Source organism: Panthera leo, chromosome B1, assembly GCF_018350215.1.
Source record: "Panthera leo isolate Ple1 chromosome B1, P.leo_Ple1_pat1.1, whole genome shotgun sequence".
Lineage (NCBI taxonomy): Eukaryota > Metazoa > Chordata > Mammalia > Carnivora > Felidae > Panthera > Panthera leo.
In genome coordinates, this window is record NC_056682.1 from 96,359,658 (window position 1) to 96,385,109 (window position 25,452).

Genomic DNA, 25,452 nt, shown 5'->3' on the forward strand with positions numbered 1-25,452 from the left:
AAAAAAAAAAAAAAAAAAAGTGGCTATAGAAGTAGGAGGAAAAGCAAGAGAATATGGTCTAATGGGAAAGCCAAATGGCTCAAGACCAAGTAAGATCTAGATGGTCTTTTATTCAACAGTTTCAGAAATAAGTCTGTAATAATCTCAGTACCATGGTACTCCATTTTCCTCTGCCTGGTCTCTGTTCTCATGCCTCTATAGTAAAACTTCCTCCAAAAGAAATAGCCTCTAGTCTCCCACTGCTCACTAGGAATCTCTGATTTTTCTAAGAACTCTAATCTTTCATTCTACAAAAATGACTTTTTATCTTCATCACTCTCGACACTTTCACCAGCCCCATAACCTTGACCCATAATTCACTGAGAAAGGTTTGAGAAGGAATTCACTCCCTCATATTTCCACCACCAAATCTACGAGCACCCCCACACTCATGTTCTGCTTCTCTCCAGATAAAGAACAGAGTCACTTTGAAAGGCCAATACCTCTGTATAAATGCTTCTCAACTAAAGGTGATTTTACCCCACAGCTTTTCTAAAGGTACATTTTTCTTTATTGTGGGGATAGGGTGCTACTAGTATCTGAAGGGTAGAGACCAAGGATAATGCTAACCATCCAATGTTGCACCAAAAAAGAATTATGATTCAAAATGTCAATAGGGCTGAGGCTGACAACTCCTGATCCACATGTTCTGAGTCCTAGCCAGTCTCTTACTGAGAACTTAGCCTAGTTTTTCTATTCCCTTTATATTTTCAACTTCCCCTTTCGACTCAACCATTCCCATCACCATCACCATGTAAAATGTTCCAGTATTTTCCATTCTTTAAAAATATACTAACACACACATACACACACACACACACACACACAATGATTGCTTATGACCTTTCAGGTACTATTTCTCCAATATTTTATACCAAAGTTCAATACTCATATTATTCTATATAATATTTAATACTCACATACAATTGAATGTATTATACTCATAATTCCACTAGTCATTTCTTCATTCAGATTTTTTCCCAAACTGTTCCACTGAGGTAACTCAGCAAGTTTCTTCTTTCCTGTTTATGAAGAGTCTCATAACTAAATTCAATGGTCAATTATAGTAGTTATCTATTGCACAGATTTTCTGGTCTAAATACCTCCATCCACCCACCCTACTCCCAACAACACCATCATTATAAATTATTGGGAGATTGCATTTTCAATAGTCAGTCATGTTCACTACCATATTCCTAGCTCCCAGCACCATCTGGCACATAGCAGGCACTCAAATATATGTTAATGATTGAATCCTTGGCAAAGAGTTAATTTATTATAAAGCTACCATATTTGAAGTATGTATGTTAAAATAAGAAACTGATGTATTCAAGGGATTATGGCTGGAATTTAAATAATGAGGCAAAACCTGAAATCAGGTATCCTGATTCACCTGTCTCTCCAGCAGGATGTCAATTCAAAACATTAAAAAAAAAAAAAATTAAGATTTTATTTTTTTTAAGATTTTAAATCTTAATCCCCAGTGTGGGGCTTGAACTCACAACCCCAAGATCAAGAGTCATACAGTCTACCAACTGAGACAGCCAGGCACCCCTCAAAATATTTCTAGAGAGTGACTACAGTTGATTTAGGGCCTCATGTGCATGAGAGGAAAGTGATCTGAGAAAGTCTTTCAGAGTAAGGTATTAGGAAGAAGAATCAAGAGTTTTGCATTTTAAAATACACAAAAGGACTAATCATGTAAATGTCTAACACTGTGGCACCCAGGAATAACTCCACAGACTACACTTTGATGTCATTAATTTCTATGTAAAGCCTGTAGATTCTGCAATCTTTAAATTCCTGGTCTCCCCTCCACTGGTATCAGTCATTAATTATTACTGGTCCCACATAACTATATGGCCTTTGTTCTTTCTCAAACATGCCCAGTCTTTACAGTTTTCAAGTCTTTACAACCCTATGAGGTAGAGAAGAACGATCCCCATCTGAGTTTCACAAAAGTTAGTTTTGGTCCAAAATTGTACTCAGTGAACTTGTACACAAGTTGATTCTTGATCAACAATAGACCTCAGTTTTGCCAGAGAGGTTCTCAACTTGGTGTTCTTTCCTAGTGAGAAAAGGAACAGCTCAATTGGTGGTGAGGAAAAATTTAGATGACTCTCCTCTTGCCAAGTCAGTATGATGTGATTGTCTGCTAGGTGATGATGTGTTATCTCCTAGCAAATTTTACACCATTTCCAGCTATATACAAAGACTTCACCACAGGTGAAGTTCCTCTCACTATCTGCAACAAATACAGAGAAGGGCCCTCCTGCATTCGTAAGGGGAATGTGGCAAAAGACAGTGAAGTAGTCAGCAAAATCAAGAGCGAGCAGCAGCCACTGGGTATGCACAATTCCAGAACATTATCTGGGTCAAGGCAGAAGAGAGAACCCACATTCAGTGAACTCTCTCAACAATGTCTCTGCAGTCCAGATTATTCAGCAACTGGAAATGTTCTCTCTCCAAGGAGAACTCTGGAAATGGACACTTAGACCACCAGTGATAATGTCACATAATACTCCAGGAAGTACTGGACAAAGCTGGCATACTGCACAACAGCAAATGCTATGAACCTAAAAATGAGGTAAGCACTCTGACTGATGTGATTCAGCAGCTTTTGATTTGAAGGTTCTCCCTGAAATGCTGGAAACAAAGGTATGAGCATATTTAGGTTTCCACATAAGCAACTTGGACAGAGAGTACAATGATTAAGGAACTGGTTGTAATGGTTTCTCTCCCTTGTTCTGCAGATTCAAACTAAAGATTTCTAATTAGGGGGAGGTATCATGAGAGATAGTAGACTGGACAATTCCTGAGCCCCATGGGCCCAGAGGCCAGCCAGCAATATGACTAAAAAGAGACACATCTGGGATGGAGGACCTATCTGTATGTCTTCTATTAATAATGCCTTCACCACTGTTCAAGTTTCCACCACTACCCCAAGCAGACCACTGAACGAGAAAATGAGTAGTTAGATGTTAAAAAAAAAAAAAAAAAGAAAGAAAGAAAAAAGAAAAAAGACAGGTTCAACCTACCTTGAGTTTTAGCCCAAAGAGCAATAACCCTGCAGTTCTAAGAAGAGAATTATTCCACTTTGGCTTGTCTCTTTTTATCTCACACATCCCTATTCATATTAGCCTGGTTTTAAGTATTGTTATGAAACATGCCATACAGAAGAATGTATTAAACATACATGTGCAACTTCCCAGAAAACATTCATGCAACAACTAGATACACAACACTGTTAATACATTAGAACCCCTGTGTATCCTAGTCCCTCTCCCTAACACAACCCAAATTCTGACTTACATGATTAATCATTCCTGGCTTTTCTTTTAGAATTTTTTTTTAAGTTTATTTATTTATTTTGAGAGAGAGGGAGAGACAGAGAATCCCAAGCAGGCCCCGCAGCATCAGTGCTGAGCCCGATGAAGGGCTCAAACTCACAAACTGCGAGATCATGACCTGAGCTGAAACCAAGAGTCAGATGTTTAACTAACTGAGCCATCCCTTAACCTTTATGGAATCATATTCTATACACAACCTTTCTTCACTTCTTGCACTCAGCTGCTTTCCAGATTCATTGATAAAGATGTTTATAGCTGTAATTCATTTTTACTACTCTATAATTTATGCATTGTTTACTATACCATAATGTCCAGTTAGTTGCTGATAGGTATTTTGGTTATTTCCAATCTGTGAATATTATGAACATTCTGCTGTACTGTCATGTATTATTCCTGATGAACACTTCTAAGCTCCTCTAGAGAAGTGCTGGTGAATATAAACAAAATGGAAACCACAAGTAATTTAAAATTTTCCAGTAGCTACGTTAAAAAGATTTTTAGGGGCATTCACTTTCAAAAATCCCCTCTGTAAAGAGAGCTTTCCTACTATTCTTCCTTTTTAATCTTATATTCTAATAAACTTTTGCCTGCTGCTCACAAAAAAAAAATAAAGAAAGAAAAAAAGAAAGAAAGATTTTTAAGGGAAGCCTGGGTGGCTCAGTCAGTTAGGCATCCAACTCTTGATTTCGGCTCAGGTCATGATCTCACAGTCTGTGAGTTCAAGCCCCATGTCAGGCTCTGTGCTGACAGTGTGGAGCCTGCTTGGGATTCTCTCTGTCTGCCTCTCTCTCTGCCTGTACTCGTGCTCTCCCTCCCTCTCTCAAAAAATAAATAAATAAACTTAAAAAAAAAAGATTTTTAAAAGGGTGAAATTTTAGTATCTTACTTAACCAAACATATTATCATTTCAATATGCAATAATTATAAAAATCATTGAGATGCTTTACATTCTTTCCTCTTAAGCCTTCAAAAGCCAATATTGTATATTTAAAGAAAATCTCCTTTTGGACTAGTCACATTTTGAAAACTCAATAACCACATATGGTTAATACTTGAACAATGCAACTCAAAAGCATATTCTTAAGTAGAGATGGTAAGCAGTAAGAGATGGTTTTACGTTTTTATTCCTACATATTAATGAGTTTCTTGTTCCAAATACTCCCAAAAATTTGTCCAATGTTGTAACTTTGCTCATATGGGTTTTATGGAACATTTCATTGACGTTTTAATTTGCATCTTCCTGATTAATAATGTTGAACACCTTTTCATTATTTCAATCATTTGGGCTTCATCTTTTGTGAAATGCTTGTTCATGTCGTATGGTCAGTTTTCTACTGAATCTTTTATTGATTTGTACATTTTTTTAAAATTCCATTAAGTAATCTTTACGGCCAACGTGGGGCTTGAACTCACGACCTCAAGATCAAGAGTCACATACTCTACCAACTGAACCAACCAGGCACCCCCTATTATAATACCTATCACATCATGAATGGAAACTATTTTTTCTTAATTTCATGAACTACATAGGCATTCTTTTTGATGTTTAATAAATAATTCTTTGTGGTAAATGTTTTTATTTTGTCCTTTATGATTGTGAATTTTGTGTTCACTTAAGAAACCTGTCCCTACTCTGAGATCATGAAGATCTTTTACTATTATCCCTTAACAGGTCTTTGCTTTTGCCTTTCACTGGAGTAGATCTGAATGACACTAGAAGGCAAAAATCTGTAGTTTCACTTTCTTCTCCACACAATTTTTCCAAGCACCACATACTGAAAATCATGTTTTCAGGACACCTGGGTGGCTCTGTCAGTTAAGTGTCCAACTTCAGCTCAAGTTGTCACGATTTGTGAGATTGAGCCCCGCATCAGGCTCTCTGCTGTCAGCATGAGCCTGCTTCAGATCCTCTGTACCCCTCTCTCTCCGCCCCTCCCCTGTTTGCACTCTCTCTCAAAAAAATAAAAAAGAAACAAAGAAACACACATACATAAAAATCAGATTTTCTCTTTGATCTTTAACCCTACCTGTCATTTACCAACTGTGCATATACACATGCAACTGTTTCAGGACTTCCTATTCCATTCCTATAGTCCTTATCTTTAATTTGTTACAACAAGTTTAGGAATATGAGGAGTTTCTTGTCCCTTACATTTCCATATAAATTTTAGAATCAGTTTATCAAATTCCTTTAAGAAAATCCATTGAAATACTTAATGGTATTTAATTGACTTTTGAATTGACTTCGGGAAAACTACCCACCAGATCTTTCAAACATGAACTCAGTATTTCTCTTCCTACTTATGTCTTCCGTAACACCTTTCAATTATTATAATAATCTTCTTAAAAGTCTGGTTAAAACTTCTACCTTTTAAAAAAACTCTACCTTTTAAAGATCTACCCTATGGTAGGCAGAAGGGTCCCTTAACAACATCCAGATCCCAATCCTTATAAAATGTAATTATGTTAAATAAATGGCAAAAAGGGATTTGCAGGTGTAATTCAGATTTCTATTTAGTGACCTGAAGATAGGGAGTTTTTTCTGGATTATGCAGAGAATTTTCTCCAACCAGACAGAAGAGATGCAGCAGAAGAAAAACTAAGACAGATGAAAAGCAGGGCTCCACAAGCTGTTGCTGATTTGAAGACTGACAGAGCAATCTAACCTAGAATGCAGGTGGTCTAAAGGAGTCAAAAGGCTCCAGGCAGCCAAAAGGGAAATGAAGGACCTCAACTCTACATGCAGCCACAAAGAACTGAATTCTGTAAACAATGCGAATAAACTTGGAAGTGATTCTCACATAAAATCTACAGCTAAGACCTCAGGCAGGAACACCTGGATTTCAGTCTTGTAGAACTGGAGTAGAGAAACCAGCTGACTTCACCTGTACTGCTTATCTACAAAATTATATAATAAATTCACGTTAGTTTAAGCTGCCAAATCTGTGATAATTTGTTATGGCAGTCATAGAAAATAGATTCCTCATGATTGTTTTATAAGTCACTATAGGTAAAAACTTGGGATTGTATCAAACTAAAAAGCTTTTATACAGCAAAGAAAACCATCAACAAAACAAAAAGGCAACCTACTAAATGGGAGAAAATATTTGCAAATGATACAGCTGATAAAGGGTTAATATCCAAACTATATCAACAACTCCTACAATTCAACACCAAAAAACAAACAATATTATTTAAAAATGGACACAAGACCTAAGTAGACATTTTTCCAAAGAAGACATTCAGAAGACCAACAGACACATGGAAAGATGCTCAGCATCACTAATCATCAGGGAAATGAAAGCAAAACCACAATGAAATATCACCTCACACTGGTGAGAATGTCCAGTACAAAAAGACAAGAAATAACAAGTGTTAGCAAGGATGTGAAGAAAAGTGCACTGTTGGTAAAAATGTAAACTGGCATAGCCAGAAAACAGTATAGTATAGAGGTTCCTCAAAAAATTAAAACCAGAAATACTACACGTAGTAGTACATGTAGTATTACTACAAGTAGAAATTCTACTTCTGGGTATTTATCCAAAGGAAAGAAAAACACTAATTCGAAAAGATATAGGTTTACTGCAGCATCATTTATAATAGCCAAGATATGAAAGCAACCTAAGAGTCCATCAACAGATGTATGGATAAAGAAGTAGTACAGATATATGATGGAATATTATTCAACCATGAAAAATAATGAAATCTTTGCCATTTGCAAGAACATGGCTGGGCTTAGCCATACCTTTGTATTTTCTTTTATAATAATCATGCTTACTTCTTCCTTCTAGCTCTTAACCTTATTTTGGTTGTTTTTCCTTACTGGTCTAAGAAGGATATCCAATGTATTTGATAGATTTGACTGTGAGAATCTCTGTCTTATTCTGATTGCAAGAGATTAGCTTCAACATTTCACCATTCAGAACGTTTGTTTTGTAGGAGGTTTTGCAGAAACCCTTTATGAGGTTGAAGATATTTTATTTCTCTGTTGCAAAAAATACCTCCAGTATGCATGCTGACTTATCAAATGTATTTTTTGCATTTATTAAGGTGATCACAATCTTTCTCTAACCTGTTCACGAGAATTGCAGTGACTAATTTCTCAACTTCACAAGGTGATTTACAATTAATTTGCACTATTGAAATAAAAATCTGGTTATTCTTTTTTTAAAAACAATGAATTTGATTGGACAAAAGTTTAAAATATTTATACCCAGATAACTTGTAATGCTTGATTCTCATTCATATTCTCTTGAATTTCTCATTCATGTTCTCTCCAGGTATTGCTATCAAGGTTATGCTCTTCTAATAAAGTGTAGTATTTCTTTTTTCTCCATTCATTCAACAAATATTTGAGTACTATTAGCTCTATTCACTAGAAATACTTGTGCACTGTTGGAATTATTCCAATTTCAGAAAACCTTGCTAATAAAGCCAAGTTTTCAGATTTATAAAAATCGTTTACATTGGGGCGCCTAGGTGGCTGAGTCAGTTAAACGTCCTGACTCTCGACTTCAGCTCAGGTTGTGACTCTCACGATCTGTGAGTTCAAGCCCCACATCTAGCTCTGCACTGACAGGACGGAGGCTGCTTGGGATTCTCTGTCCCCCTCTGTTTCTGCCCCTCCCCCTTCTCAAAACAAATAAACTTAAAAAAAAAAAAAGTTTATATCAATTTTCTTTTCCAGTAAGTTTTGGTAAGTTACATATTTTTGTAGAAAATTTTCCCTAATTTGACCATAATCAGTAATCATAACCCCATTTTCACTGCAGTGAAAATAAGTACATTTTCCTCCTCTTTGTCTTCATAAATTTTAATCTTTTCAAAGAATTAAGTGTTGGTATGATGAATTCTCTAGTGTTAGATCTAATTATTATTTACTTCCATATACTTTTATGGGGACTTATTTTGTTAATTCTTTTGTTAACTTTTACCTTTTTGAAAGCTATAGCAGATTCTATTATTGTTCAAAGCCTGCATTTTCTAGATTAGGGGATTATGCATATTCACCTTTCATGCCTTTTGAGAATATACATTCCAGCCCCATAAGCTTAGCCACATTATTTAGCCAATCAAATGTGAGGAAATTACATAAAGAACATCTAAGCAGCAACTTAAAATACATTTGTACACTTTAGCTCAGCCCATTATGTGAATGAATAAGCAAGTGCTATATGGTGGCTACTCTTTCAGCATGAATCCCCAAAATGAGAAGAGACACACACAGCAGCAGCAATAGCCGACCCATAGCCAATGCCAAGCAATGTGAGAAGTTTTTATTTAAGCCTTTGAGATTTAAGGGAAATGTTTTATACAGCAAAGATAATACAGGTGATCAGCTTATTAATTTCAAGCATTTTTCCAAATATTTGCATTTAAGCTTTTCTCATCCGGTGCACCTCTTAAATCCAGTTAATAATCCATTTATATTTTCTAATTTCCACTATGATTTCTTCTTCAACTGGTGAGTTATTTAACATGTATCTTTGCTCTGAAACATACAGGGTTTTATTACTTTACTTTTTAAGTTTTAAACACTAACTTAATTCCACCAATAGTGTTTTATGTAATATTAATGCTTTGAAATTCACTTTATATACCACTGAAGGTCAAAGTACTACAGATAAGCACAGAGAGATCTTGCACTCTGCAGAGGTTTGGTAGAGAATTGTTTCTCAAATTACTCTCATTTTTTATTGCTTGGTTATTCCTTACTTAAGAGACAAACTGACTTTGGATTTGTCCCATCAATTGTTTCATATATTTGAAAACTTGATATTAAATACATTAAATTTTAAAATATACTTTTCTGATAGATTCTTCACTTTTAATCATTACAAAAGGACACTCTTTAGCACTAGTAATGTTTTGTTTTCAAGTCTACTTTGTAAATCTATTCTGCTATCAATATATATACAAAAGCTTTTTTGCGTTACTTTTTATTTAGGAGGTAGCTGGGCTTTCTAATTTTCATTTTTAATTAGAATTTTAAAAAAACATAAAACTCACCATCTTAACCATCTTTAAGTTTACAGTTCTGTACTGTTGAATATATTCACTGTTGTGCAACGGATAACCAAGCTTTTTTCATTTAGTAAAACTAAAACTCCATACCCATTAACAATTCCCCATTTCATCTCTGCTGACAGCTCAGAGCCTGGAGCCTGCTTCAGATTCTGTGTCTCCCTCTCTCTCTGCCACTCCCCCACTCATGTTCTGTCTCTCAAAAAATGTCAAAAAAAAACAATTCCCCATTTCTCCCTCCCCCATAGCAACTGCCACTCTGTTTCTATGAATTTGGCTTCCTTACTACTTCATTTGTAAATGGAATCATCCAGTGTATCTTTGTGGCTTATTTCATTTAGCATGTCCTCAAAGACCATCCATGTTGTATTACGTGATAGTTTTCCTTCCTTTCTAAAGGGTGAATAATATTCCATTATATGTATACACCACATTTTATTTATCTATTAATCTGATGATGGACATTTAATTGGCTTGCTTTTTGGGTATCATGAATACTACTGCTAAATACAAGGCTGTGCAAATATCCTTTTAGTTTTTTGAGTAACTGCCATACTGTTTTCATAGCAGCTATATCATTTTATGTTCCCACCAACAATGCACAAGGGTTCTAATTTCTCTACATCCTCTCCAACAACTGTTATTTCCTAGGTTTTACTTTTTATTTTGAAAGTAGCCATTCTAGAGAAAAAATGAAATATGGCCTTTTGTAGCAACATGGATGGAACTGGAGAGTGTGATGTTAAGTGAAATTAGCCATACAGAGAAAGACAGATACCATATGGTTTCACTCTTATGTGGATCCTGAGAAACGTAACAGAAACCCATGGGGGAGGGGAAGGAAAAAAAAAAAAAAAAAAGAGGTTAGAGTGGGAGAGAGCCAAAGCATAAGAGACTGTTAAAAACTGAGAACAAACTGAGGGTTGATGGGGGGTGGGAGGGAGGGCAGGGTGGGTGATGGGTATTGAGGAGGGCACCTTTTGGGATGAGCACTGGGTGTTGTATGGAAACCAATTTGACAGTAAATTTCATATATTAAAAAATAAAAAAAAATAAAAAAATAAATAAAAAAAAATAAAAAAGTAGCCATTCTAACGAGTGAGGTGATATTTCATTGTGATTTAGATTTTCATTTCTCTAAGAATAGTGACGCTGCACATATTTTCATGTGTTCACTGGACATTTGTATATTATTGGAGAAACAGCTTTTCAAATCCTTTGCCCATTTTTTAAACTGAGTCTTTTATTGAGTTGTTGTGATTTCTTTATATATTCAGAAATATTAACCCCTCATCAGATTATATGCAAATATTTCTCCTATTCTGCAGCTGACCTTTTCATTCTGATAAGTTAATACACATAAGTTTTTGATTTTTATGAATTCCAATCTGTTTATTACATATGCTTTTAGTGTCATAGCTAAGAAATGATTGCCAAATCAAATATGAAGCTTCACCCTGTTTTGTTCTAGTTTTATACCTTAGGTTTAAGTCTTTAATCTTTAAAATTTTTTTACATATGATGTTAAGAGAAGGTTCCAACTTTACTCTTTTGCATGTGGATGACCAGTTTCCCCAACACCATTTGTTGAAATTGTCTTCTCCCATTTAGTGATCTTGGCACACATACTGAAAATCATTTGGTCATATAGTCAACTCAAGGATTTATTTCTGTGCTCTATTCAGCTTCATTTAATCTTGGTCTGTATGCTCATACCACACAGTTTTGATTACTATAGTTCTGTAATTAGGAAATGTGATATTTTTCTTTTCTTTCCTTTTTGGAAATGCGGTATTTCTAACTCCATGGTTTTTAAAACTTGTTTTTTGGCTCTCCATGGTCCCATAAGATTCCATATCAATTTTAGTACTAGTTTTCCTAATTCTGCAAAAGATGCCATTGGGCTCTTGACAAGGATTGCACTGAACCTGTAGATCACTTTGGGTAGCACTGACTTTTTAAAAAAACTTTATTAAAGATATAATCCACATATGGTACAATCTACCCCAGCATATGAATCGATTGGCTTTTAGTATACACAAATTTTGCAACCATAATCAAAATCAAATTACAACATTTTCATCACTCCAAAAAAAAAAAACAACAACAACAACAACAACAAACAAACACAGGACCCATTAGCAATCACTCTCAATCTCCTCCCAAGGAAATATTTCCACCCAACCTAAGCCCCACAACCACCAATATAATTTCTGTCTGTTCTGGACATTTCACACAAACATACAAACAGAATCTTACAATATGTGGTACATAGCATAATGTTTTCATGTTTCAGGATGTATTCATTTCTTCCTACTGCTAAATACTACTCCATTATATGGTTATACCACTTTTTGTTTATGCATTCATCAGGTGATGATTGTTTGGGTTCTTTCCACTTTCATAATGCTGCAATTAACATTTGTGCATGTTTTTGTGTGGACATATGTTGTCACTTCTTTTGTGTACCTACCTAGGAGAGGAATTCCTAGATCATAAGACAAATCTATGTTTAACCTTTTGAGAACTGCCACAATGCTTTCCAAAAACAGTTGGACCATTTTACACTCTTTTTCTAAATTTAAATTCAAGTTAGTTAACATATAGTCTTGGTTTCAGGAGTTAAAACTCAGTGGTTCATCTCTTACGTATGATAGCCAGTGTTCATCGAAACAAGTGCCCTCCTTAATGCCCATCACCTGTTTAGCCCATTCCCCAACCCACCTCCACTCCAGTAACCCTGTTTGTTCTCTGTATTTAAGAGTCTCTTATGGTTTGCCTCCCTGTTTTTATCTTATTTTTGCTTCCCTTCCCCTATGTTCATCTGTTGTGTTTCTTAAATTCCACATATGAGTGAAGTCATATATTTGTCTTTCTCTGACTGACTGACTTCACTTAGCATAACACCCTCAACTATTTTACAGTCTAACCAGTAGTCTACGAGGATTTTGATTTCTCCCCCCATCATCACCAACTGTGCATGTATCTTTTTTATTATAGTTATCCTAGTAGGTACAAGGTGGTGTCTCATAGTGATTTTGATTCATTTCCCTGGTGGTTAATGATGTCAACCAACCTTCCATGGGCTCATTAGCCATTTGTGTATCTTCTTTGGAAAAGAAGTCTATTCAGATTATTTGCTCATTTAATAATAATTGGATTGTATTTTTATTATTGAGTTATAAGAGTTCTCTATTACAAATATAAGTCCTTTATTAAAAATATTATTTGTAAACATCTTCTTCTAACTTGCTTCTTTAGTGTTTTTACAGCAGTTTGATTCATGGCAAAATTATGTGAAAAAGTACAGACTCTCCCCCTCTTACCATTCTGCATGTTACAATCTGTGTTACATCTGTTACAATCAGTGGGCTTACACTGACACATCATAATCACCTAAAGTCCATAGTTTACATAAGTTTCATGCTTGGTATGTACATCCCACAGGTTTTGATACATGTATAATTAGATGTACTCACCATTATACTATCATACAGAAAATTTTAACTGCCCTAAAAAACCTCTCTGTTCTGCCTATTCATTTATTCCCTTCCCATACCCTAGCAATCACTGATCTTCCTTCTATCTTCATAGTTTTCCTTTTCCAGAATGTCAAATATTTAGAATCATGCAGTAAATATGTAGCCTTTTCAGATTGGATTCATTTAGTAATTTGCATTTAAGATTCCTCCACTGATCGCTTATTTCTTTTTAGCACTACATAATATTCCATTGTCTGGATATATGAGTTTATCCATTCACCTACTGAAAGGCATCTTGGTTGCTTCCAAGTTTTGGCAATTATGAATAAAATTACTGTAAAGATTTTTATTTTTTTTTAAGTTTTTTCATATGCAGATTTTTTTAAAAGTAAACTCTACCCTCAACATGGGGCTCGAACTCACAACCCCAAGATCAAGAGGAACATGCTTGGGGCACCTCAGTGGCTCAGCCTGTAAAGCATCTGACTTCGGCTCAGGTCATGATCTCACGGTTCCTGAGTTCAAGCCCCATGTTGGGCTCTGTGCTGACAGCTCAGAGCCTGGAGCCCACTTCAGATTGTGTGTCACCCTCTGTCTGCCGCCCACTCCCCACCCCCCCTCCCCCCACCACATGCACTCTTTCTCTGGCTCTGTCTCAAACATTAAAAAAATAAATAAAATAAATAAATAAATAAATGAGGAACATGCTCTACTGACTGAGCCAACCAGCCCACCCCACATATGCAAAGTTTTCAGCTCCTTTGGGGTTAAGTACCAAGGAAGGTAATTACTAGATAGTATGGCAAGAGTAGTTTTGGTTTTTGGTTTTATAAACTTTATTAATTTATTTTGAGACAGAGAGCACAAGCAGGGGAAGGGCAGAGAGAAAGGTTTAGAGAGAGAATGTGTAAGAAAAGTTTTGTAAGAAACAAACTGTCTTCCAAAGTGGCTGTACAACTTTGCATTCCCAACAGGAGTGAAAATTCCTGTTGCTCTATATCCTCATCAGCATTGGATGCTTTCAGCTATATTTTGGCCATTCTAACATGTGTGTAGTGGTGTCTCACTGTCTAAATTTGCACTTCCCTAATTATATGATATAGAGTATCTTTTCATGTGCTTATTCACCATCAATATAACTTTCTTTGGTGAGCTCATTGGCCTGTTTTTTTAATCTGGTTGTTTTCACACTGTTGAAGATTTAAGATTTTTTTTTTTTTTTTTTTTTTTTTGGTATACTTTGGATACAGTCCATTATGTGCCTAGAAAAACTCTGACTTAATTTCTTCCTTTGTGGATCAAGCTTTTGGAGTTGTATCTAAAAAGTCATCAGCCAACTGAAGATCATCTACATTTTCTCTCTTTTATCTTCCAGTTGTTTTATAGTTTTGTGTTTTACATGTAGGTCTGATCCACTTTGAGTTACTTTTTGTGAAAAAATACAAGGTCTGTGTCTAGATTCACTTTTTTTCACATGGATGTAAAGTTGTTCCATCACCACTTGTTGAAAAGACTATATTTTCTCCATTGTATTGCCTTTATTCCTTTGTCAAAGATCAGTTTTATTACATTACTGCAAGTCTATTTCTGGGTTCTCTATTGGTTCCATTGATCTATTTGTCTATTCTTTTACCAATACCATACTGTCTTGATCACTGTAGCTTTATAGTAACTCTTGAAGTTAGGCAGTATCAGTTCTCTGACTCTTCTTCAATACTGTATTGGCAATTCTGGTCTTTTATCTCTCCACATAAATTTTAGAATCAGTTAATCAATCAATATCCACAAAATAAATTCCTGAAATCTTGATTGGGACTGCACTGAATCTACAGATCAAGTTGGGGAAAACTAATAATATTGAGTCTTCCTGTCTCATTTAGTAGTTCTTTAATTTCTTTCATCAGAGTTATCATATTCCTCATATAGATCTTGTACCTATTTTATTAGCTTTATACCTCATTATTTTATTTTGGGGAGGAGGTGCTAATGTAAATGGTATTGTTGGTTTTTTTTTTTTCTTTCCCTATCATTTTCTTCATGGTGTACTATGAAGTACAAAATTTAAAGTTATGATACCCAATTTTCTTTTGTTTCTTACGCTATTGATATAAGAAACCACTGTCAAATACAAAGTCAAAGATTTTATGTTTTCTTGCAATAGTTGTATCATTTTTACTCTTATATTTAAATGTTTAAATCAAATGAATTAATTTTTGTACATGGTGAGTTAGGGTGGCATCTAATTTACTCTTTTACATATGGATATCCACTTGTCTCAAGACCACTTATTAAGAAGACTATTCTTTCCCTATTTGAATACATAGTTTAGGCACTTCTGCCAGAAGTCAGTTGAATATAGACACAGGGTTTATTTCTGGGCTTTCAATTCTCTTCCACTGACCTGTATGTCTATGCTTATCCTAGTAAGAACACTGTCTTAATGTAAGGACTGTGTATGAATTCTTCAACTTTGTTCTTTTTTAAGATTGTTTTGGCTATTTTGGGTCCCTTGAATTTCAATATAATTTTAGATCATCTCATCAATTTCTGCAAAATAGCCAGTTAGGATACTGATATGGTTTACACTGCATCTACAGATTGATTTTTTTTTTTATTAGTACTTTACGGTGTATATTGTTCCAATCTTTTCAACTTTTTTGCTCTCTTATCTTTTTGATGTCACATGTAAATAACACAACCAATTTTATTTATATATACTCTGACAATATTTATTGTTTTTTTTTCTCTAAATATTTGGGTTTAAATCTACCTTATTGTTGTGCTGGAAGCCCCTACTTATTCCACATTTCCCTTTCTCCTAGCTTCATGGTTATTCCCTCTAATTTTATGTTTTAATAAAAATAGTTTGAAGGGTATCCTTCAAACTGCAACATGAAAACATTAAAGTACCCTTAAATAGTATTTATTGCTCTCTCCAAGTTTGGGTTAATGTTATAGTAAATCTGTAAGACACTGTTTTATACAGTTAATATTTAGATTTATCACCTATCTCTTGCTTTGCTCTACAGTCCTTTCTATATATCTGGCATCTGAAATCATTATGCTACCTTTACAATTTCACTTGGTGAGGCTTTCTGAATTACAATTTCTCTCATATTTTACCCTTTTACTTGAAAGACATTTTGCAAGACATACAATCATAGGTTGATAGTTATTTTCCCTTGGTATATTAACACCATCATTCCACTGTGTACTGCATTCAACTGTTAATTGTTGGAAAGTCAGCTGTCAGCTGACCAAGTCACTCTTCTTCCTTTATATGTAATCTGCCTTTTCCCCCCTGGCTGCTCTACTCTGGTACCTCTCCTCAATTCAGAAAAAGCGTTAGTTATCACCTCGTAAAATACTGACTTTGCCCCATTTTCTCTCACCTTTCCTTCTGAAATTCTGATTAAATGTCATTTTAGACCATTTCTATCACTCTGTATTCCACATTTCTTCCTTTTTTAAAACTTTTCAGAAAAAGCTAAAAAAAAAGGAAAGAAATAAAAAGCTATATAATAAAATCCAGTAGATGGTAAATTCTACAAAACTTGATTTGAAATGTAGTAAGTAATAGCAAAGACTCTCTAGAGTAACATTACATACCCTTTCATATATTCTATTTCTCTGCCTCTCTGTGCTGATCTCTGAAATTTCTTGTAAAGCTGGCTTCCAATTCACTGACCCTCTAATTGTATCTAATCTGCTGTTAATCCCTTCAATTGAGTTCTTGATTTCAACTTTAACTGTTTTTTACTTGAAGTTCTAGGAACTTTATTGTTTAGAATTTCTTCTTCCCCACCCATATTTTTATTTCTTTAAACACAGTAAACATAGTTACTCCATATTCTGTTTAATAATTCGAATATCTAAGGGGCGCCTGGGTGGCTCAGTCGGTTAAGCATTTGACTTCAGCTCAGCTCATGATCTCATGGTTCATGTGTTCAAGCCCCAACATCGGGCTCTGTGCTGACAGCACTGAGACTGGAGCCTGCTTCAGATTCTGTGTCTCCCTCTCTCTCTGCCCCTCCCCTGCTTGAGCTCTGTGTATCTCTAGCTCAAAAATAAACATTAAAAAAAAAAATAAAAAATAAAAAAAATTCCAATATCTAAATTATTTCAGGGTATGGTTTTGCTGTTACTTTAGCTCATTCTTACATGTGGTACCACATTTCCATGTCTGATTATTAACTTTGTGAGCTGCTCACTTTCCTTTTAAGGTAACTTGAGTAAATTATTTGAGGTCTAGGATAAAAGTTAATGTCCATACAAAAGAGCTATGTTGGCTTCTGCTAGGTTTCTGGGACATTAGCAGGCCATAATCACTTTAAATTCATGACTAGTGGTTACATTAGTCATCCACATAGTATGAACTTAAGTTGCATGATAAGTTCTAAGCCATTTTTTTTCTCCTTATTCTGCTCAGCACAAGTAGGGAAATTTGTTTGTAGCCCCCCCAGAGGAATAGATGAGAAAGCAAGTTCTCTTCCACTGAGGATGTATTTCTTTTAGGTACCAATTTAATAGGAAGACGACTTGATGGAATCCCCAACTTTGGCTGAGCCCTAGGTTTGTGTCTTTTCCCCCTTTATTTTGGATGGCTTCTGCAAAGCTGAACTCCTCAAATCCCTCAAATTCCAAAACGGTCTCCAGGGCAACACTACTTCAATACTCCATATTTGTCCATGGTTTCATTCTGATTAATAACTTATCTTGCTGATCTTCAAGGATTTTAAGTAGATGTTTTCTCATCTATTAAAAGGCCATTTGAGTTGTCTTCACCAGTAAGAGCATGCCAGAAACAGAAAGCCTATACTCAGTCCAGTGCAGTTCAATGTAACTTCTGGATCCAGCAAAAACTCCTTTTGCAAAGTCAAAAAATATCACCAAACTACCCTGTCAATTTGGCATTCTTTTCATTTACATCTAACTCTATATGTCCAGTTCCTGAAACATCCAATTTTTCTTTCCTTTTGAAGTCAGTTTTACGCTTCCACATCACCACTTTTCCTATTACAACTCCTAAACAATGATTCCTGAGAGCTCAGATCTGGTTTTCTTATTTCTACGGTTCCTCGGTTACCAAGTTACCTTAAGTTACAAATACCCATCTCCAAGACTACTTTTATAGCCTCCCAAGTAGATTTCTTCTGCCACCCTTGTACCTATCTCTACTCTATTCTCCACCATAATAACCAGACTTATTTTTTTTTAATAAACATTAGATTATGTCCCATTGCTTGTGTAAAGCTCTCCAAGATACTTTACTTGAATTTTAGATAAATTCCAATCTAACATGGCCCACAAAACCATATATGATCAGACTTCTGCCTACATTGTCATATCTGTCCTCTCATATAATACTATAAACAGGCTTTTTTTTTTTTTTTCATTTCCTCAAATATACCAAATTCTTTCCTCCCTCAGATCCTTGCCACTTGCTGTTTCCTCTGCCCAGAGTATGGTTTCCCTACTCTTTGCAGGGTTCAATCTTACTCATAGTTCAGACCTCACTATAACTGTGACTTTCTCACAAGCATTCCCTGACAACCCAATCCAGTAGAATCCTGTTCTTTTCCTTTAGAACATTTATTATAATTTATGATTAAATACTTATTGTGAGCTTATTTTAATGTCTATCCTCGCAATTATTTGTAAGAACCAGGCATGTAGAGACCCTACTGTTATCTTCCCATTCCATGCCCAGGACCTAGCACAATGTCTGACTCACAGGAGGAGTTTAAAAAATATATATTAAATCATTGTTTTCTCTCCCTTTAAGCAGACCCACAAGAATAGTACAACTCTAAAAAGAAATTACATGTTGAGCAGAATTAGAAACAAGGGGAATAAGGTGATAAGAATGTACATAGGGACCAATGTACATACGCTAAAATACAACATACTTATGAACAGATCCATAGTGCTCAGAGTCATATAGCCAAGATTACTTTCCCCTAATATTTCATGGATAAGGCAGATGCTGGTTTTTAATTAACACATGGCTTTTTTGTCTACACATTAGTTAAAGCAAATAAATAATCACCTACAAATAGCATGTTTCTCAAGGTGACTTGTGAGTTCATTATTTGGAACTCAAAAAATTTTCCCACAGAACCAATATTATATACAGTGGTTAGCTTTTTTCTGGTTAGTTCATAATGTTTAATCCATAATTTATTTATTCATTTAATGAATATGAATTGAGTACTACTATGCACCAGGAACTGTCCTAGCAGCAGAGATACAGTAGTGCACAAAATAAGATAAAAATTCCTATCCTCATAAATCTCATATCCATGCAATCAAAACAGAAGGGAAGTACAATATACAGAATGGTAGATGGTGAAGAACAAAGCACAGTGGAGACAGGGAATGGAAGGAGTGCAATTGTAACCTATTATTAAATTTCTAGCTCTGTTCCAAAAAGGATTTAGAGATTTCTTACAGAACCTAAGTATCACAAATAAAATAGCAATGCTTAGACAAGGAAAGACTTTCAACCAAGAAACTTTATAAAAACACACTTCCTTTCCCACAGCAGGACAGAAAGAACTACTCAGGCTCTTAATTCACAGAAAGCTATAATACCTTGAGGCATGGTCTCCAAAAAGGCAACAAATAGAGAAGGTAAAGAGGTGAATGCAATGATGGAAATTCCATGAAGAAAAAGAAATGAAGAGCCAAGAAGGGAAGTACACTTCTTGTTAATGATAAGAACACCTCCAGGGACAGCCAGTCCCTTCTATTCAATCACTAGTTGGCAGGCTTTTCTTCCTACAACTCTAACTATTTCTGACCAAGATCTCTCTTCTATTTGGCATAGTACAGTTACACAACTTTTCCTTCATTATTATATCCTAAAAACAAATATTTAACTTTTTTAATGGCAGAAAAATACCCAATTTATTCCCCATCTACATCATTAAAATCGATATCAAAGGAATGCAGACAGCTAAAATAATATTCTGATGCTCTTGTATTTTACCTTAATAACTAGGATAGGTTAGTTATCCAGAATGTGGGGTGAAATGCAAGAGAATAAAAAATTCGAACAAGGTTCAAAGAGCACCCCTAGCACCAGAGTAGTGACTGGACAAGAAGAGACAATCAGCCATTTTAATCTTCCATCCCTGACCACAATAAATTCCACTACCATAGAGCATGCACCATAGACTAAGGAGTGAAGGATGAAAGGGGTCAGCAAAAGTAACCCTTCTCTAACACCTTGCTCATAGAGCTGGAGTAATTATAGGCCAGGGTAAGAAATGAGCGTATAAACTAAGCCTGTCCATAACTTTTTTCCTTCTTATTAGAAAGGGCCTTCTAATTACTTTCACCTGAAAAAAGGGTTTTAGCCAGTGAATGCTAATTTTTTTAATTATTCATTCCACTGTCATTTTAATAAAATAAAATAGTATCTCAGGTTATGACTGTCAGATATATTCCAGGAATTTTTCATATTAAATATTGTTTATTTATATTAAAAATTTAATAAAATAAAGCCTTAAGTTTAGGAAAAACAGGGAGCAACATATATTTAAAAAACTAGTATCAGTAGAAAGATGTTGTTGGCCAGAAACAATTACCTTTAGGGCTGTGTGTTTGTTTTCATCTTCTTCCATCCATAGATCCTGTTCATAGTAATACAAGCCATCATTAATGACTTTAGCAAGTTCAGATGTAATTTTTGCCCGAGACATGTGGTTGCCCGTTCGATCTCCTCCAGGATGTTTTCTCATGTAAGGTGGTGTCTGAGTTACAATCAAAATCTTGTTTAAATCCTGGTCATCAATTTCATAATCTGAATCATTATCAGACCAATCAGTAAATGTGTTTTTTCGTCCTTCTATTTGCTCCATCTCTTCATCAAATAAAAAGTCAAGTTCTTCTTGCTCTTGTTCATCTGAAGGATATAGCTGATTTGATGCCTCTTCAGGCAGAGATGCTGATTCCTAAGGGAAGAAAGTGGGATTTTATATACACACTTTTTTTTAATCACTTAAAAAAATCACATGTTACAAGTAATATGAAGCCTAACATGCTCAATGACTAGTCAGCAGGCAAATTATAAAAGAAAATCAAATCAGTAGTATTCTAGCCCAATAAATACAAAGTATTTGCTAAACGCTAAGTCTAACGCTAAAGAAAAACACAAAATTGAGTAAAAGGAGGGTTATATTAATCTAAAAGATTCCTTTTAGAGTTAGAATGGTGCTTAGCTCATCCACTACTGCACAGCAATTCATTTTACAGATGAGGGGAAAAAAGGCCTAGAGATAGAAGTTAATTTGTCCACAATTTCAGAACTAGTCAGGACTAGAACAATCAAGGTTTTTTGACTTCTAAATTCAATAGTCAGACTTGCTAGTCTGAACCTTTGCAATTACATTAATGCTATTAACTAGGTTTCCTAGATAATCCCTCTGCTCAGTCTTCACCTCCACTCAGTGTGGCCTGGTTTTCATTAAATTTACCCTAACATGTACTCAATTGTTGAACTTTGCCCTTCCTGAAAAAGTTAAAATTGCTTCCTACTAGGTGACATAACAAGTCCAAACTTTCAGATCCTAGAGCTTCTAAAATCTAAACTAGTCTAGATTTCCAAAACTCTCAACACAAGAAAATAGGTTTCTCAGTATTATCTTCCTATGCCATCCTATGACCAATCCTCATCCTTTAGCAAATGCTAACTCTCCTATACAATCCCTTTCTTTGAGAACTCCTATTAATGTAGTATATATTCATTCAGTCAATAATTATCTGGGTCCTCACTGTGAGCCAGGCACGGTTCAAGGAAAGGGTATACAATAAGTAAAAACTCTGCCCTGACAGAACTAATGTTCTAGTAAATGGAAGGCTGTCCATGATGTTATTAACTAAAAACAAAACAAAACAAACAAAAAGAAAACTAACTTTTAACACACTGTGAATATATTTAGGCAACAAGAGATGTCAGCAAGGATGTGGAGAAAGAGGATCTCTTTTGCACTGCTGGTGGGAATGCAAACTGGTGCAGCCACTCTGGAAAACAGTATGGAGGTTCCTCCAAAAATTAAAAATAGAAAAATAGAAGATACGGTGTGTGTAGATATATATATACATATATATATATATATATATATATATATATATATGTATATATATATATGTGTGTGTGTGTGTGTATGTGTGTGTGTGTATATATACACACACACACACACACACACACACACACACACACACACACATTGGAGTATTACTTGGAAATCAAAAAGAATAAAATCTTGCCATTTGCAACCACGTGGATGGAACTAGAGGGTATTATGCTAAGTGAAATTAGTCAGTCAGAGAAAGACAAAAATCATATGACTTCACTCACATGAGGACTTTAAGAGACAAAACAGATAAACATAAGGGAAGGGAAGCAAAAATAATATAAAAACAGGGAGGGGGACAACACATAAGAGACTCTTAAATATGGAGAACAGAGGGTTGCTGGAGGGATTTTGGGAGGGGGGATGGGCTACATGGGTAAGGGGCATTAAGGAATCTAGTCCTGAAATCACTATTGCCCTATATCCTAACTAACTTGGATGTAAATTAAAAAAAAAAAAAAAAAAAGCCACATCTTAAACTCACCAAGTTGTGCACATTAAATATGTATAGCTTTTCGTATGTCAATCATTTGTCAATAAAGTGGTTTACACACACACACACACACACACACACACACACACTGTGAATATATTTAAAAACAGAGACTATACATCCTGTTATTAACATTTCCAAGTACGTGAAAAAAGTTTGAGAATAAATACCAAACCGTTAAGAATGGTAAACCCTGAACACAGTCTCTTACTTTTTACTTTATATCAGTTGTATTTAAATTTCTGTTTCAAACATAAATTTTTTTTTTATTTGTGAGGAAGAGACAAAAGATTTGGGATTCAAGATGAACTGACTGACCATACTTACTTGCAGTAATGATATGCAGTAATGGAAAGAGTAAATCCATGTCAATATGAAAACAAGTATTATACTATCAGAAGATCAGAAATTGTTCTGATTTTTTGGAAAGCAGAAAGCAAATGGCATTATATTGATAATAAACAAGACTAGAGGAAACAGCAACTTAGAACCTATAACAAGAAAGACAGCGAGGCACCAGGGTGGTTCAGTCAGTTGAGCATGCAACTCTTGATTTCAGCTCAGGTCATGATCCGAGGGTCATGGGATCAGGCCCCACATCAGGCTCTGTGCTGAGCAGGGAACCTGCTAAGATTCGCTCTCTCTCTCTCTCCCTCTGCCCTCCTTCCCATTCATGTGCTATCTCTAAAACATAAAAAATGGGGGACTGGGTGGTTCAGTTGATTGAACGTCCAACTCTCAACTTAGGCTCAGGTCATGATCTCAGGGTCAAGGGACTGAGCCCCACAACAGACTCCACACTCAGTGTGGAGACCACTTGGGATTCTCTCTCCCCCTCTCTCTCTGCCTCTCCTCTGCTCACACTCTCCCTCATAAAAATAAATAAACTTAAAGAAAGAAAAAAAGACACTGTTGGTTCCACTGGGATCCTAGAAAGTTTTGAGATGGTAAGTACAATGAGCAAGAATGGACTACGTGACAACCATCAAATTGGGTATCTGGAAAAATAACTACAGGACATAGCCAGAACAGTCAGTCCCATGCCCTTATCTGAAAATATGAAGCTATAAAACCTGCTCCCAACTAAAAGCCCAAGAATTGCTTTCTAAACAAAGTCAAAGATTTGCCAGGGTACCTGGGTGGCTCAGTTGGTTAAGCATCCAAAATGTCATGATCTCACATCTCATGAGTTCAAGCCTCACATCGGGCTCTGTGCTGACAGCTCAGACCTTTGAGCCTGCTTCAGATTCTGTCTCTCTCTCTCTCTCTGCCTATCTCTCGCTCTCTCCCTCTCAAATACAAGTAAGCATTTAAAAAAAAAAAAAAAAAAAGTAAAAGATTTGCCAACAGAGGGCTTATGTTTTAGTGCTGGAACTGGATAGACATTGAACACATTCCAGTATTATTCTAAACTTCTAAACCAGAGCTAAGGGGGACAAAGATAAGGTAATTTTACCAGTGAATAAAGTACACTAAGGAATCCTACCTCCCAGAGAAAAGTACTGATTTTACCAATTCTGGGGACTCAGAACCAGCATGACTATTCTCTGCCAAGGTCTAGAAGTCTAAGTTAATAGGACCTTTACACTTAACCAAGAGTGTGCAAAATCACACCTCACATTCAGGTGGAGAAAGGCCTTCTGGATGAGCAGATATCTACAAGGCCACAACAGAAGTCCATACCAATTTACCAATAATTATTATGAATCATCAACTAAAAATCACCACATATTAAAAGATAATCATCACCCTAAAAGACAAGGGCTTAAAAAAAATTGATGGAAATATCAGAATACAGAAGCTTTTTAAAATCCCCAACTCCAGAAAAACAATAGCCAGATGATTAATCCAGGGGGTCCAACATTAGATGAAAAGGAATACCAAAAGTTGAAAAAAAGAGAAACATGAGTTTCCCCAAAATAAAGGACATAAATACTCAGCACAAATAAATAAAAATAGACCAATTCCAAGATATATCATCTGAAATTTCAAGAGGGGGGGATGAAGAAATAATCTTAAAACCTCAACAACAAATTGACTTGATACAAAAAATCTAAAGGGACTAAATTTTAAACTGACCAAGACAACAGTGGAAAAATGCTTTCAGATTTCTAAATAAAAATATCTCTGAACTATACCCACTCTAGAATATATATTTTAAGAAGGTCATTTTTTTTAAAGTATGTTGGCAACATTGTTGATAAGTAACCTACCTCAGCAGGTATCACTGAAATATCTAGGCCCCCAGAACCTATAGTCAGCTTTCCTCCAAGCCAAATCCTCACTCTGTAATATCAGAATACATTTCAGATCTTACTAAAGTCACCAATATTCTTTGGCCATAAAACTGAAGGCCCTAGATCTTATATAATTCTCTTTCCACTACTAAAACTATATTCCATTACCAACTTGCTGGCCCTATACATCAGACTCATTTGAGTACCACTGTTTCCATTTATTTTTAGTAAACTTCACTTTGAGAGAATTGTACACTCACATACAGTTGTAAGAAATAGAGATCTAAGACCCCCAGGGTGGCTCAGTCAGTTACGCATCTGGCTCTTAGTGACAGCTCAGGTCATGATCTCCCATTTCATCAGTTCGAACCCTGCATTGGGGTCTATGCTGGCAGTGCATGTGGAGCCTGCTTGGGATTCTCTTTCTCCCTCTCTCTGCCCCTTCCCTGCTCACTCTTTCCCTCAAAAAACAAACATTAAAAAAAAAAAAGAAAAAGAAAGAAAAAGAAACAGAAATCTTATGTATTTTTTACCCAGGTTCCTCCAATATTAACATCTTACAAAACTATAGAATATCACATATGAGACATTGAAATAACCCATTAATCTTACTCAGATTTCCCTAGTTTTATTTGTACTCATTTTGTTTATGGATTAGATCAGAGCAATTTTTATCACATTTGAAAT

General features: G+C 35.4%; 1 protein-coding gene and 1 long non-coding RNA gene across 13 annotated transcripts in view; one reads left to right on the plus strand and one right to left on the minus strand.

The window, feature by feature from the left end:
- LOC122217869 overlaps positions 1-6,261 on the plus strand; it is a 34,917-nt gene extending 28,656 nt beyond the window's left edge. Inside the window, exons 2-3 of the long non-coding RNA XR_006201721.1 lie at positions 2,471-2,626; positions 5,963-6,261. This is a non-coding gene — a long non-coding RNA (uncharacterized LOC122217869). The remainder of the gene's footprint in view (positions 1-2,470; positions 2,627-5,962) is intronic.
- LARP1B (La ribonucleoprotein 1B) overlaps positions 1-25,452 on the minus strand; it is a 129,078-nt gene that overhangs the window by 64,209 nt on the left and 39,417 nt on the right. For 9 of the 12 annotated variants that reach the window (XM_042935524.1, XM_042935525.1, XM_042935520.1 and 6 more), the window contains one exon: positions 20,488-20,853. In XM_042935524.1, the coding sequence (XP_042791458.1) occupies positions 20,488-20,853 (366 nt within the window). Of the gene's footprint in view, positions 1-959; positions 1,062-8,650; positions 8,881-16,287; positions 16,383-20,487; positions 20,854-25,452 lie in introns of those variants that run through there. The other 3 variants (XM_042935526.1, XM_042935527.1, XM_042935528.1) reach the window with 3 other exon arrangements.